The sequence below is a fragment of the Vigna angularis genome, chromosome 5 (assembly GCF_016808095.1).
Source record: "Vigna angularis cultivar LongXiaoDou No.4 chromosome 5, ASM1680809v1, whole genome shotgun sequence".
NCBI lineage: Eukaryota > Viridiplantae > Streptophyta > Magnoliopsida > Fabales > Fabaceae > Vigna > Vigna angularis.
The window spans coordinates 12,951,689-12,965,145 of NC_068974.1; the positions used below are offsets into that span (position 1 = coordinate 12,951,689).

Here is a 13,457-nt window from a genome sequence, read left to right on the forward strand (position 1 = left end):
CACTCCGACTTCTAAAGCACTTTAGACGTCTGTTATTGGGGGAACCGACTTCTAAATGTCAGCATTAAAACACAGCGAACGGGAGACAGCCGTTACGCGCACTCATTGTTCATCATCTTTGTCGCGTTTTCTCTCTATGGGTTACACTTTTCAGGTTCGTTTTCTTACTTTTGCACCATTTTAAATTATATTTACTCCGATTACATCACTCTTTGATGCATTATCTTTCATTTGAACCGATTAAAATGCGTTTTTATTGGGTTTGGTGCAGTTATTCTCATGTCCTTGGGCGGCGTTCTTCGGCGGCGATTGCTTGCGTTTTGCACTCCTCCAATTCCCTCCACTATGTTTTTAAAACCATCCAATAAAAAAAATGTACAATACATTCTCTTCAACTAAAATATAAAGTTGTAAACTCGAATCATCATGAGTCAGGAGCAACCTCAGAGACGTCTGACCTGTATGAATCAGACGTTTATATAGACGTCTGACCTATATAGGTCTGACGTCTACGTCTATATAGACGTCTGACCTATATAGGTCTGACGTCTACGTCTATATAGACGTTTGACCTATATAGGTCTGATGTCTATATAGACGTCTGACCTATATAGGTCCGACGTCTATAGAGACGTCTGACGTAAAGGGTTTGACGTCTCCATATAGACGTCGAACAGAGATCAGACGTTAAAAGCCCAAAATAACATACGTCTAAAGTCCTTTTTGCACTAGTGATTAGTGAAAAATATTAAGTTAAACAAGTTTAAGGGTATCCAAATTCTAAAGGTACTAATACCCTTAAATATCTACAATTCAATTTTTTTTATTTGTGTCCAATGTCTATTTTAAGTTTGATTTCTTTATTCACAAACCCGTTTTCAACTTACAAATTTTTTTTACTTAATATGCAACACACTAAATTGAAATTAACTAAAAAAAATATTCATTTCATTATAGTTTTTTTATTGGTGATAAAGTATTTTATGTCCAACCTAATGTTCAACATAAATTGACCCATTTACATTAAATCTATTCTAGTATCCACCTAAATTTATGTTGTGTATTTTTATATGACGTAAATTTATGTGTCTTATAATAACATTTTAATTAAGACTGAGGTAAAAAAAACTAAAAATAACTAACATAAAAAACCTTTTGCTATATTAATGTGCAGACGAAGACCGAATAAACATGTATATTTTTGTCCTGTCTTTATTTCTATATTAAATTTAAAAAATCAAACGTCATCCAAATGCAATTTAATAAGAAAACTTTCCATTAAAATTAAGTTGAATTTGGATATATAATCCAAGGACGAGTTTACTTAACATAATATAACTTTAGTTATTCATAAAGGAAATCTGGATGAATTTGGTAGAAATAATTCAAACCAATTAGCATAAAGATATTTATGTGCAACCCATGAAGATTCAAATCTGTTTAATAAGTTTAGTTTATTAATATCTGACATATATATGATGATTGCTTCTTTATTTTATTTTACATGCAAAATTGATATAATTCAGAAACTATTCAACCATTGTACTTTAAAAATCATTAAAATAATTTATTTAAATAGATAATGAATCCAAATTAGCCAGTTGAATCATCCCTAATCATCCTCATAAGAGGCACCTATTGAGAGTTAACAAAACATGAGGTAGGTCAACGGTTTTCATTCCATAGTTATTGCTTTCAATATTTTCTGCTGACTGATTCTCGTCTAATTACCCTTGAACCATTTTTTTAATATTAAATTTCCCTTTAAATAATGATAGCAACTATCAAGGAAGAAGACATGGAATTTCTACGAACTTAATGTCTGACAATATCGACATTAATAAAGAAATAAATAATGTAATACTATTCAAATATGAGGAAGAAATATATATAATCATCATTTAAACTCTCTTTTCCCCTTAACTTTCCTGCACATAATCCAACACTGGACAATAAAACATTCGTGATGAATGTTTATGGGCTAACCTTGACTCAAAATTGTGTTCTTATGATCATAGTGTTCGTGATATTACCCTTCCTAGGGTTGCTTTTCTGGCTAGAAAACAAGTTATCCAATAACAATTCCAGTGAGGACAATCATTTGAAAGAACAGGTGCAGATCAGTGATGAGAGAAACAACTACATATTCTGTGGACAAGACAGTGCACACTGTGCTTGCTCCTTCTGTGGCAGATTATGCTCTACAGTTACAACATGCTCACGCTGCAAAACTGCCATATATTGGTAATAGACCCTCAAATTTTCGTTCACCCTTTTTTGCTTTCAGGTTTTTACATTCAATCATAAAGACACTGTTACAAACATTTGTTAAATCACAAAGCCACTAGCAGAATCAGTTTTCCATCTGATACACCTCAGAAAGCCGGAAAAACCAATACAACATTTAGTAGCATTTGTTGGCAAAAGGGTTTTTGTAGCTTTTTAAGATTCAGCTGAAAATTTATAAACCATGGAATCGTTATTCAAATCCCACCGTATTGTGTTCCACTACACTCTTTAACTCAATTATTTTTCATTTGTTTCTGTGTCTGTATATATATAATATAGATGCAGTTCAAAAGGAGACATATCTCCTTTTAATACATAAAATTATTTTCCTTATATATACAGATATATAAGTTTCAATATTTTGATTGGTTTTGATGGATTTCATTGTTGATGTTATCAGCTCAAAAACATGCAATTTTAAGCACTGGAGGCTTGTCCATAGATATGAATGTGTTGAGATTGAAGGGTCAGAGGATCAGCAAGAATCACCTTCTCATGAATGTCTTATCATGGTGCTTCTCCTCAATTATTTTCAGTCCATGTTATCATTTTATGTATGTATATATATATAAATATATATATATATATATATGTTCAAGTTGACATCAATTTCCTCTTGATGCTTGCAGTATGATATAGAAATTATAATCTGAGGGGTTTTTGAAGAAAATATCAGAAGTTTTGGAGAGTATCTAAAGAAACCCTACCAAAGAAAATATTGGAAGGGAATGATTGGTTTGATTTCAAAATTATAAATACGATGTCAGACTCTAATTATTTTTCTATAATTCTTAGATAACCATGTTAGAAGTACAAAGTGTGTATTCAGTTTCTCAATGATTAACTTTCATAGAAAAACCTGGTCAACCATATTCAGTGGAGTCTCTCATTCAACCATGTCAGATCTAAAAAATCTGAGATTTTTGTTAAGGAAAAATAAAGTCCTATTCTGAAGCTGATTTTAACTATATATGTGCAGGAAAAACACTCATCAAATGAAGTTGAGGAGAGAATATATGAAGGAGATGTTTACTATATTGATGGAGGAGAAAATAGTGATGAAAGATCATTGATGTGTGGAAATGGCATTGTGAATGGCAATGAAGGGTGTGCAGTGTGTGGAAATCCAAGCTCTAAAGTGTGTTCAAGATGCAAAGCCATAAAATATTGGTAAGTTTCCTATTACCTAACCCTACTCTAAAGTCAACCTAACCAAAACATCTGAAGTCAATGCTTTGTTTTCATGGGTTTTTTAAGTTAATGTTTCATTCCTCATTGAGTTTAATATATGATGCATATCATTCTTTTCTACACAAATATATATAATATTGATGCCACATTTCAATCTTATTTAATAAATGTTTTAACACCAAGTCTTAATATATATATTTTGTGCAAGTTAGTTTGAAAACTCACAAGTGTGAAGAAAGTTGTGTAAAATAATAATAAAAGAGTTTAGATAGATTACCCTATGTGTGTTGTTATTATAATTGGAATTTTATTTTGATAATTTACACGTTAAGTTTTTGAATTAATTAAAGAATTATATTATGGGGTGAAATTTTCAATTCTCATCAGAGAACAAGGAAAAAAAAGCAAGATATAGTGTACCTATGTTGATCTCCTAAAATAATCATGTATTCATTTTTTATTTCAATGTGACATAAATGATAAAATATTTGATTGACTGATTCTTTAATTAAAACTTACTATTACTGCTATGATTTTGGAACTGCTAGTTAGAAAAGTTAATTCTTTATAATTATTTTCTGAAATGATAACACAAAAATCTAAAGTCAAGGGTTTTGACTAAGTTGTTAAATGAGTACAATAGTAATGTAAAAGTCAATTTTTGCTTTAAGAAGTTTATTTTTCCACTTGTATTTGTTCATTTATTGTTTAATATTTGAAAACTTATAACTCAATTTTTTTAACATAAAATTAGTTTATGGTTTTTCAAATCAAATTATAAATTTGTTTCCAAATTATTCTTATCTTGTTGAATTAATGTTTTTTTATTTCACTGTTTATTTATAGAATTTGTGTTTACGCGTCAATTCTTAAAATTATAGTAGTGTTTATACTTAATTGAGTTGTTCATCGTCGAGATAGCTATTGAAAAAAATATTAATAAACTTAATAATGACATTTGACTCTTACAGTATTATAGTAAACATTAGATGATATCATTTTCATAAATCGTTTTTTTATGTAACTTGGTATTAAAATTCAAGTTTTGGTTAAAAAAAATTCGAAATGACATTTAATCATTATAAAGGATCATTTTTAAATCTAACCTATGTGACTCACAAATATGAAACCTATGAAAAAACATTCACTGTTTCTCACATCACATGGTTAATCAGTCTTAATTAAGGTAATATTACTTAAAACAATATTCCAAAGTTTGTAAAGTTGTATCGTCATTTATCATAATATAATTCTAAAGTTGACAAATCTTTAATTAATCATCCAAATTAGGTGAATTTCGATAATTAACTTTCATAAAAAATATCTAACCATGTCAAATTGAACAAATAAATAAATAAATAAAATCTCTGTTTATGATTAATTGCAGCATTAGACATTTTCTTTTTCTAGAAATAATGCAGACTATTATTTCTTTTAAAAGTAGATGATGCTCCAAAACAATTGAGTCATACACAATTTACCATAGATATGAATATGAAAACGTCAAATTGAATATATTTTAAATGGAACGCTAAACAAGTTGTAACAACAATCCAAAATATATGAACAGATGTCGTCAAAGAACTTTCTTCAAAGCTTTTCATGAGTCTTTTACTTTTTAATTTATTTTTCATGTATTAGTAAAAAAAATTGCATATTAATCAACTGATTTTTTCTTTACATTTTTTTTTATCAAATTAAAATGACTTTATATTATCAAAGTATATGCTAATTATCCTTCTCTTTGGACTCTTTTTATTAAATGATGATATGTTTTAAAAATATATAATTAAGCAATTCGTGTAAATAAAAAAAAGTATATTTAATACATTTGTCAGAAAAAAAAATTTTAATACATTTGTCAGATATTATAAATATATTTTTTTTACAAAATTCATGACACGCAAGTTTTTATATAATTATTTTAGTATTCAATATATGACCTAGCTTTTGGTCAAGATGATTCAGCACTTTGCTTGGTTGAATAATGCCATCGTACAAATGATGACTGTCAACTACATAACTTCTAGAGTTCATCTGTGTGTGGAATTATTTTCAGGTTGACTTTGATTAGAAAATTCAATAAATTTATGATACATATGATAGTTTATGGCTTCAACACTTTTATTGTACAAAAGATTTACTGGGTTATTTTGTTTACAGCTTCAACACTTTTATTGTTATCTTTTTCAGCTCAAGAACATGCCAACATTTCGATTGGAGATCAGGGCATAAGCTTCAATGTCTTGTTGAGAAGGAATATTCAAATCAGGTAGCTAGGTCAATCAAGAAAGAAATGCTAATTAATAATTATTTGATTCTCATCAAATCCTAGAACCAATTAGAATACTGAATTTACAGATTTATATGTTCATTATTCGAGGTAGAAACATTCCATTCCACATCTGTCAAATTATAAACATATAATTAATATCTAGGTTAAGAATGTTGAAGTATATAATTCTCTTTTTCTCTTCTCTTCACAGGTTGTAAATCATTTGAATTCGTATGAAGTGGAAGATAATGTTCATTCATCAAGTCCTCTTTGCTTGGAATTTTTCTCAGGTCTATCTTAGTCTTTATAAGCTTTATCATATATATGTTTATTTATGTTTGTTCCATTCCAAATTTCTGTTAATTTATCTGAAAATTTAACCAGTATCATAGCTAAGTGTGTTAATATTATGTCTTTGTTTGGTTGGTATTTGCAACAGGAAACACCAGTTCCAGGGCCCTGATTCCAACTTCCTTGTCTCATGTATGATTAGCGATCGAACTTTGATGTGTGAAATGTGAAATGATTAGTTGTGATCTCACATCTTCCATTGTAATGCAGGAAGCAACAAAGAATCCCCAGAAGGAGGTTGAAGAACAATTGAGAAGCCTAAAAGAAGAATTGACAAAGATTAAGTACAGTTGTAGCAGTAGTTATATGAAATCTCAAATATATTATTTCCTTGAATAGAAAGAAGTTGGAGAGGAACTTCTTTTTGTTGTCTCTTAAATTTTTGTCTTAGTTCGAAGTCTTACATTTGAATTCAACATGAGTAACCAAAAACATTCAATCTTCAGCATGCTGTGAAACTGATAAACAATATTTTATGGTTTTTGTCAGAGATGAGAACAAATGGTTACGATCAGAGCGTGACGAATGGGAAGTGAGAACTAGGAATTCAATAGATAGACTTTACAGCTTCAGGAAAGAAAATGAACACCAGGTGAATATGCCATGAAAATCAAAATTTGAAGTGAGCTTGTGTAATTTGCAGTAATATTTTGATGATTTAAAAAGTTTCTGTTCTCCGTTTTCAGCTTTTTATATTGAAGCATGAAAATGAATTGATGTCAAATGCTGAGAAGCAAGCAACTCAGATGGTTAACAGTTTATCTCGAAGGGTACACTGCTTGCAGATTGCAGTGGAAAGTGGAGTTGAAGAGAGACAAAAACAAGAAGAATATATACATATGCTGCAGGTAATCTTCTGAATTGCAGCTCCTCAAATAACTAATTGTTTGAAGGAAAATTACAGTGTAATTCTTCGGTTCTTTGCTTCAAGTAATTATTCAATTGCAATTGTAAATCTGCAGAACGAATGTGCTAAGGTTAAGATTGAGCTACAAGAACAAAAGAAGAGTGTCCAAAGGCTTACACTGGAGCTTGAAAAGTCTAAAGTTCACGTGAGAGTAACAGAAGACACAAGGCAGAAGTTAGTCAGTGCTTCCAGTGAAATTCCAACTGTTGAATATGCTGCTGGTGCTGAGGTATTTGTTTGTGTTTGTGTTATTCTATTTGAGTTGAATTATATATATATATATCATAAAACAATGTTTTTGCTTGATTATATATATATATATATATATATATATATATATATATATATTTTCGTACTAATTTTTGCATGGATTTGGAGGTTTGAGATTTCTTGTTTATACAGGTGTCCCAGCCAATAAGTTTGAGCAGAAACCTATCCACTACAAGACAGGTAATTAGAAAAATAAAGTGAACTTGTAATGATAATAGAATGTGTTTTCTTCATATACCACATTCATCACCTTCTTCACCACAAGAATTACTCACCACCTTTGTAACTTATTTCATGGTACTTGTACAAATTTAATATAATATATTTTGCTGATAAGAAACATTCAGCAAGTGATACTTCTGTCATGGAAAGCTTGCTGAAGAGAACTGAAGTTATTTCTAAAATGATTATGTAGGGTTGTTCGATTTGCCTAACCAATGAGAAAAACATGGCCTTTGGTTGTGGACACATGGTAAACTCAGAAAAACACTACCATTTTCCATGTTTTATTTACATGCAATGATGGTTGATAAATGGTTCAAATGCAGACATGTTTGGAGTGTGGATCAAAAATTCGCAAGTGCCATATATGTCGAATGAAGATTACCAATCGTATTAGGTTGTTTCTTGATTAATTGAGGGAAGAGTTAGGTCATTTGTGCCATTACATGTGTTTCTGCAACATCATTAAAGAGAAATGTTTTTCTTTTTCATTTCGGCTACATATGTTTTGCAGTAAGATCAAATCTTGACCATTAGATTTTACAGTGACAGTCAAGATTATTGATCAATAAAGGTCATTTGACCATGTGTATATATTTCTTGTGTGAATATATCAAAATCTGTGGACAGTAATATTTTGTTGATATATATGAATTTTGAACAACAAGGAGATGACAAAAGTTAATTAATTGAGACAGTGTCACCCATAAAACTTGAGTATGTTATGTTGATAATACTATGATGTTGGCTTGAACTTTCACTACTGATCATCAAATTCATTCATTAGTATGATGTTTTTCAAGTGTTTTATTAACTCTATTCAAACTCATATTGTTCTGTTATTCTATTCAAACTCATATTTCTAAATCAGTTATCATTTATCTACCTTTTTATTATCTCTCAATGTATAGGACACCAGTAGCTGTTGATCTTGAATTCAAAAGAATCTAAAAGAATTTCTGTGGGATTGGGGCATGACGGCAGGAAAACAATCTGGGTCAAATAGGCAAACATAATAGAGTAAATATTATTAAACTACAATAAATATAATAAAGTTAAAAATTATCCACCCATAAACAACATTACCTATAAAGTTAATAGACTATATAAATATAAGTAACAGGATAATTTATTTGTTTATTTATATTTGAAATTATATTAAATATTTGAAACATACACCAGATGTAAACATGAGATATTTATTGTCATATGGATGATGGATTTTGTGATCACATAATTTAACATCCTTTATTTCTCCACTCTTAGAAAGTTTTGTAGTCATGGATTTTCCCACTGGAACAATATGTCTCGCTTGTGTGGCCTGCCTAAAAACGAACTCTCTTCTGTATAGCCTTCTAAACCTTCTTTGGTGGCATACCAATCACAGTGAAATGTGCACCTATCATTATCCCTCCTATCCTTATAGATATCATAGGTCCCTTGTCCCCCACTCCATGAAAAGTGACAGAAGAACAACGTTGTGCCCCAAAAATTAGGACGGAAGTGAAACCCAAAACTTTTGTTATAGTTAATGACATGAACCTGAAGATCATCATCTCTGGATTTGCAATGAACACTGAGAGGTAAGTTGTGACCAAGCTTGTTGACTATACGCACATGTACGGTGTGCAATAACAAATAATCGACAGAGCCGTTCCGTTCTCCTAATAATAATGTCTGTGTGGTAGAGTTTGAGTTTGTGGATGTAGCAGGATCACAGGTAGCCATGACAAAAAGGAGAAGCAAAAGGGGTTTGACAAAGGATCCCATCTTGTGATGATTCTCTTGGTGGATATTTATGAGAAAGACAACAACGTTGTATATTTATATAGGTTGCATGAGGTTTCATCGGTTTCATCAGTTCTTTGCATTAGTTTTCAGCTAACATTTGCGTCTAAAAGTGAAACCAATATACCAACTGAATTTGAGGTTTGCAAGTGCTTTGTTTGTGAAATGCAAAGTACGTGCACAACTAAGATCAAGTAACGTGGGTAAAAGGTTTAGATCTCTTATTTTTTTTTTTCATAAAAAACAAAATCACGGGACAACAAAGTGTTTTTTTTTTAAATAATATATTTTTAAACAACAAATTCTTAAATAGACCCATTGGGAACATTATTTTTCTTAATGAACATGTTTAGAGTTTTCTGTTTCTGTTTTTATTTTTTTTAAATGGGGAGAAAAACTAAAAAAAATAATTAATGTTCTAAAATTTTAAATTTATGTTTTATTTCTCACTCATGTTTTTCTACAATATTATACTGATCACAAATTTTATTTCAAATTCTATTACAAAATTAATATTACAAAACTAAAACTTATTCACCCTTAAATTATTTTTTAGTTTTTTTCTCTTAAAGTAATTAAAATCTAATCTCATCATTTTTAATTATTTATTTTAAGTTTTAATATTTAATTATGTAACCCTCTAAAAAAATAATAATAAAAGTCCTCCAAGAATTCGATCCTGGAATAGCTAAAAGAGTAGCTTAAGGTGCTTGGAATGGCGTAGGAACAAATGAAGAAATTTCCCAACTCAAGTTGTGTGATCATCCTAGTTATTTGCAGCATCAACCTCAATTATTTTTAACTTTAATTATTTTCCATCCTTTTAGCTTAGTGATGAGAGCCTAATTATGGAAGAAGGTGCATGAACAGAGGAGTGACACTCAAATAAGCAACCATTTCGCACCCAGTGGTAGAACTAGCATCCAAAGCCCATACTTATCATTTGGTGTCTAGAACCTAGGTTTTGATGACAATCTGCTTATTTGTACATGTTGAGTTTCGATGCTGGTTCAATTGATTCGGGGGATTGTGATTTCTAGTGAATTTTGTGTTTTGTTCAACTATGTGCTTCTTTCAATAAAGTGTCTTGTGCATTCATGCATTTTGTCTATTTAAATTTGGTAAATACATGAATTTAGTACCTCTTGCATATTAGTTGCATCATTCATTTCAATTTATCTTATTCCACGTGTGGTGTATTGTCCTACACTCTCTAGGTTGTGAAGTTGAAAATGTATAGCTTAACTGTTTCATGAATGGCATCATAGGTCCATAGGTTTCTAAGATAAGTGTTTTTCATTTGGCGCTCTTCAATTTAAAATGAATGCTATAAGCGGAAACTGTTAAGTAGAGAGTTGATTCAAGTTTAAACAATAGAATACAAGCGTTCATTTTTAGGACAAAATTAAATTTCAAAGAAAAAAATCTTAAGTTTGGCATCATGGTTTCAGAAATAACTTGAACACGAGAAGCTATACACTTTAGTGAAAGAAAATAGAATTTCAACGGAACAGTTATGACATCAAACTTAAGATCTCAATGCAGCTTTAATTTGGTTTGTGTATTCATTCTTTGTAGACTAGTTTCCCTTCAACTTTACCGTCATATTTGATTGTTCACGTTTAATTTGAGCAAGCCTTTCGTAGAGAGTCTTCAAAGTGTTTTATTTGTTTTTGTTAACATTCAATTCTCAAATTTTTTTTTGGTGTAGCTTTCTTCAATTTAGTGTTTTTTTAACATTCCAAATTGCAGGTGTGACAGGTTATTCAAAAATCGGTAAATTTCAAAACTTTATCATAATAGTTCCAAAAACATTTGTTCAATAGAAATAAGGTTTAATACCTATTTTGGTCCCTCTTTTCGGAGGGTTTGTTCAAAGTGGTCCCTCCTTTTTTCAAAAGTTCACTTTAGTCCTACCTTTCGCAAAAACTGTTCAAGTTGGTCCTTTTTGGTAACGGCGTTAAGTTCACTAATGGCAGAACTGCCAGATGTGTAATGTTTGATGATGTGGCATTATAATTTGTTTTAAAAAATAATTAATAATGACGTGTAAATAGGGTAAAATAAAAAAATAGTGTATATTCCACCAGCATCAAGGCTTCGATACTCCTCTACTTGCACCCAAAAAACACTATAGAAAATGGTAGCAGAATCAAATGCATTTCCAGAATGAACAGACCCAAATCACAAATCCCATGCCGATAGGTTTAAAGCTTATCTTTTGAAACAACTCATATCCCTCATCTTCCACCATCACCCAAATCAACCACCGCCGAAAGAAAATCAAACAACAAATCAATTTCTGAAGCAAAACGCCTTACCATCACAACCTGAGAATTCTGAACACCCTCTTCATCTTCAGAAGTTCAACCCAAACATAAACCCATTTTTTCCCCAACCCAATGCTTAACAGAAAACATTCACTACACCAATAAGAAAATCAATTTTTCACGCCCCAAGACTCACGCCCAACACAATACAGTACAAACAAGAAGGTGATTGCCGATGGCGGGTGTGAATTCCGAGTAGAAGCGGTGCAACCATGACGATTTATTTCACCTTCGACTTCGCATAACAGAGGAAGAGGAGTTTTATCGCCGGCATTGGAGTGGCGACCCTTTCTGGCATCAACGTCTTAAGACGAGGCGTAGGGAGAACCTCGCGCGAAGAGGAGAAGGAAGAGGCACCTTGGTGCGGTGGCCGGTAGAGATTGTGGCAGCGATCGCGCGACGAGCGACGGAAGAGGGGAACTCTCACCTCGATCGGCAACGAACGTCAGCGCCGGCGACGCCTTGTGCCACAACTCGCGGTGGCTGGTTGGGTGGAGGCCTGTTGCAACGGCAAATCAGTGAGAGGCAGTGGGAAGCAAACTCTCCCTAGGGTTTCTGGTTGAGAAATTAATTTTTTTTTAACCCATATAATGAAGTGACACTGCCAACACATATAAAAGGTTCCAAGTCATCAAACATTGCACACCTGGCAGTTCTACCGTTAGTGAACTTAACGCCGTTACCAAAAAGGACCAACTTGAACAGTTTTTGTGAAAGGTAGGACTAAAGTGAACTTTTGAAAAAAGGAGGGACCACTTTGAACAAACCCTCCGAAAAGAGGGACCAAAATAGGTATTAAACCTAGAAATAACAAAGGAAATAAAACAACTTCAATTACATTGTCTAAAGATTCAAATGCAATAACTTTGATAAAACCCCAAGTTTGTCCCTATCATCTCTCAAATCTATCATGCCTCAACACTATTTGCAACATCATCTCTTCACGTATAACACATAAAAAAAGATAGGCTAAGTGTCTCAACCAAGAGGGGATGAATTGGTTTCCCTTTACAAAAATATGTTCTTTAAAAATCTTTTCAAAATCTTTTGATCTTTCTTGGAATGCAATCAATAAAGAATGAATAACAATGCATAAGTAAAGGGAAAAAGAGATTCACACAACAATATATACTTTCGGCCAAGTCTACATCGAGTCTTCTTTCAATCAACCTTAGATTGAAAGGATTCTAATATATTGATTGAGTTCTTACAAGCAAGATATAGAGACAACCCTCTCACTATACTCTTCTCTCAACTCCAAATCAACTATACCAAATACACCTAGAAAGAACAATCCTCTTTCTGTCAACCCTTAGAGATACCCCACTCTAAGTCACAAGAACTCCTCTAAGTCCTTCTTCCTGGCCGCAGCAATAGGGAACAACAATCAGACTTGATTGCAAAAGAATACTGATCTAGTACAATACACCTTGATGTAAAGAAAGTGATTAGCCAATGTAAGCTCTTCAATTCTTCAAAGAATCTTGATGAAAAATATCCAAATGTATGAATTCTTGATTCTTGAAAAGAGTAGGACGCTCCTGTAATAAATCTCAACAAACAATGTCAGATATTAAAGATATGATTCATTAAAAGTTGTTGAAAATAGAAGCAATGCGTCTATTTATAAATTTTCACAATTCTGACACAATTTAATAGATTACGCTGTTAATGTAATCGGTTAAGCAATTCCTTGTGCATTAACAGATTTACATTTTCAACATTTAATAGATTAAGCAGAGCATGTAATCGATTAACCAAAACATATGTCACAGTATTTAAAAAAATGACTGTTGTGACAGTTATGGTTATTCTTGAAAAAAGGTTTTCAATC

The 13,457-nt window shown here is 31.6% G+C and overlaps 2 protein-coding genes across 3 annotated transcripts; one reads left to right on the top strand and one right to left on the bottom strand.

Annotated features, from left to right (window-relative positions):
• Positions 1 to 1,906: 1,906 nt before the first annotated feature.
• On the top strand, positions 1,907 to 8,397 carry LOC128196457 (uncharacterized). Of its 2 annotated transcripts, none has more exons than XM_052877374.1 (13): positions 1,907 to 2,244; positions 2,690 to 2,801; positions 3,269 to 3,459; positions 5,644 to 5,752; positions 5,967 to 6,045; positions 6,195 to 6,238; positions 6,317 to 6,390; positions 6,596 to 6,698; positions 6,793 to 6,954; positions 7,069 to 7,242; positions 7,416 to 7,463; positions 7,699 to 7,755; positions 7,832 to 8,397. In XM_052877374.1, the coding sequence occupies exons 1-13, from the start codon at positions 1,967 to 1,969 to the stop codon at positions 7,916 to 7,918; spliced, it is 1,518 nt and encodes a 505-aa protein (XP_052733334.1). In that variant the 5' UTR covers positions 1,907 to 1,966; the 3' UTR covers positions 7,919 to 8,397. The 2 variants fall into 2 exon arrangements, with proteins under 2 accessions (XP_052733334.1, XP_052733335.1); XM_052877375.1 differs by having other exon boundaries at positions 1,908 to 2,244; positions 5,674 to 5,752; positions 7,832 to 8,393.
• Positions 8,398 to 8,783: 386 nt separating this feature from the next.
• Positions 8,784 to 9,275, bottom strand: LOC108339240 (S-protein homolog 5). The gene has a single exon (XM_017576380.1). It carries the CDS (start codon positions 9,273 to 9,275, stop codon positions 8,784 to 8,786), a length of 492 nt encoding a protein of 163 aa, XP_017431869.1.
• Between the last annotated feature and the right edge of the window lie 4,182 nt (positions 9,276 to 13,457).

Bases quoted from the DNA above. Each gene is read 5' to 3' on its own strand.
- LOC128196457 (XM_052877374.1), top strand. From the start codon at position 1,967: ATGAATGTTTATGGGCTAACCTTGACTCAAAATTGTGTTCTTATGATC. The intron at 2,245-2,689 runs GTAATAGACCCT...TGATGTTATCAG, and splicing joins TGCAAAACTGCCATATATTG to CTCAAAAACATGCAATTTTA. The intron at 7,243-7,415 runs GTATTTGTTTGT...TTGTTTATACAG, and splicing joins AATATGCTGCTGGTGCTGAG to GTGTCCCAGCCAATAAGTTT.
- LOC108339240 (XM_017576380.1), bottom strand. From the start codon at position 9,275: ATGGGATCCTTTGTCAAACCCCTTTTGCTTCTCCTTTTTGTCATGGCT.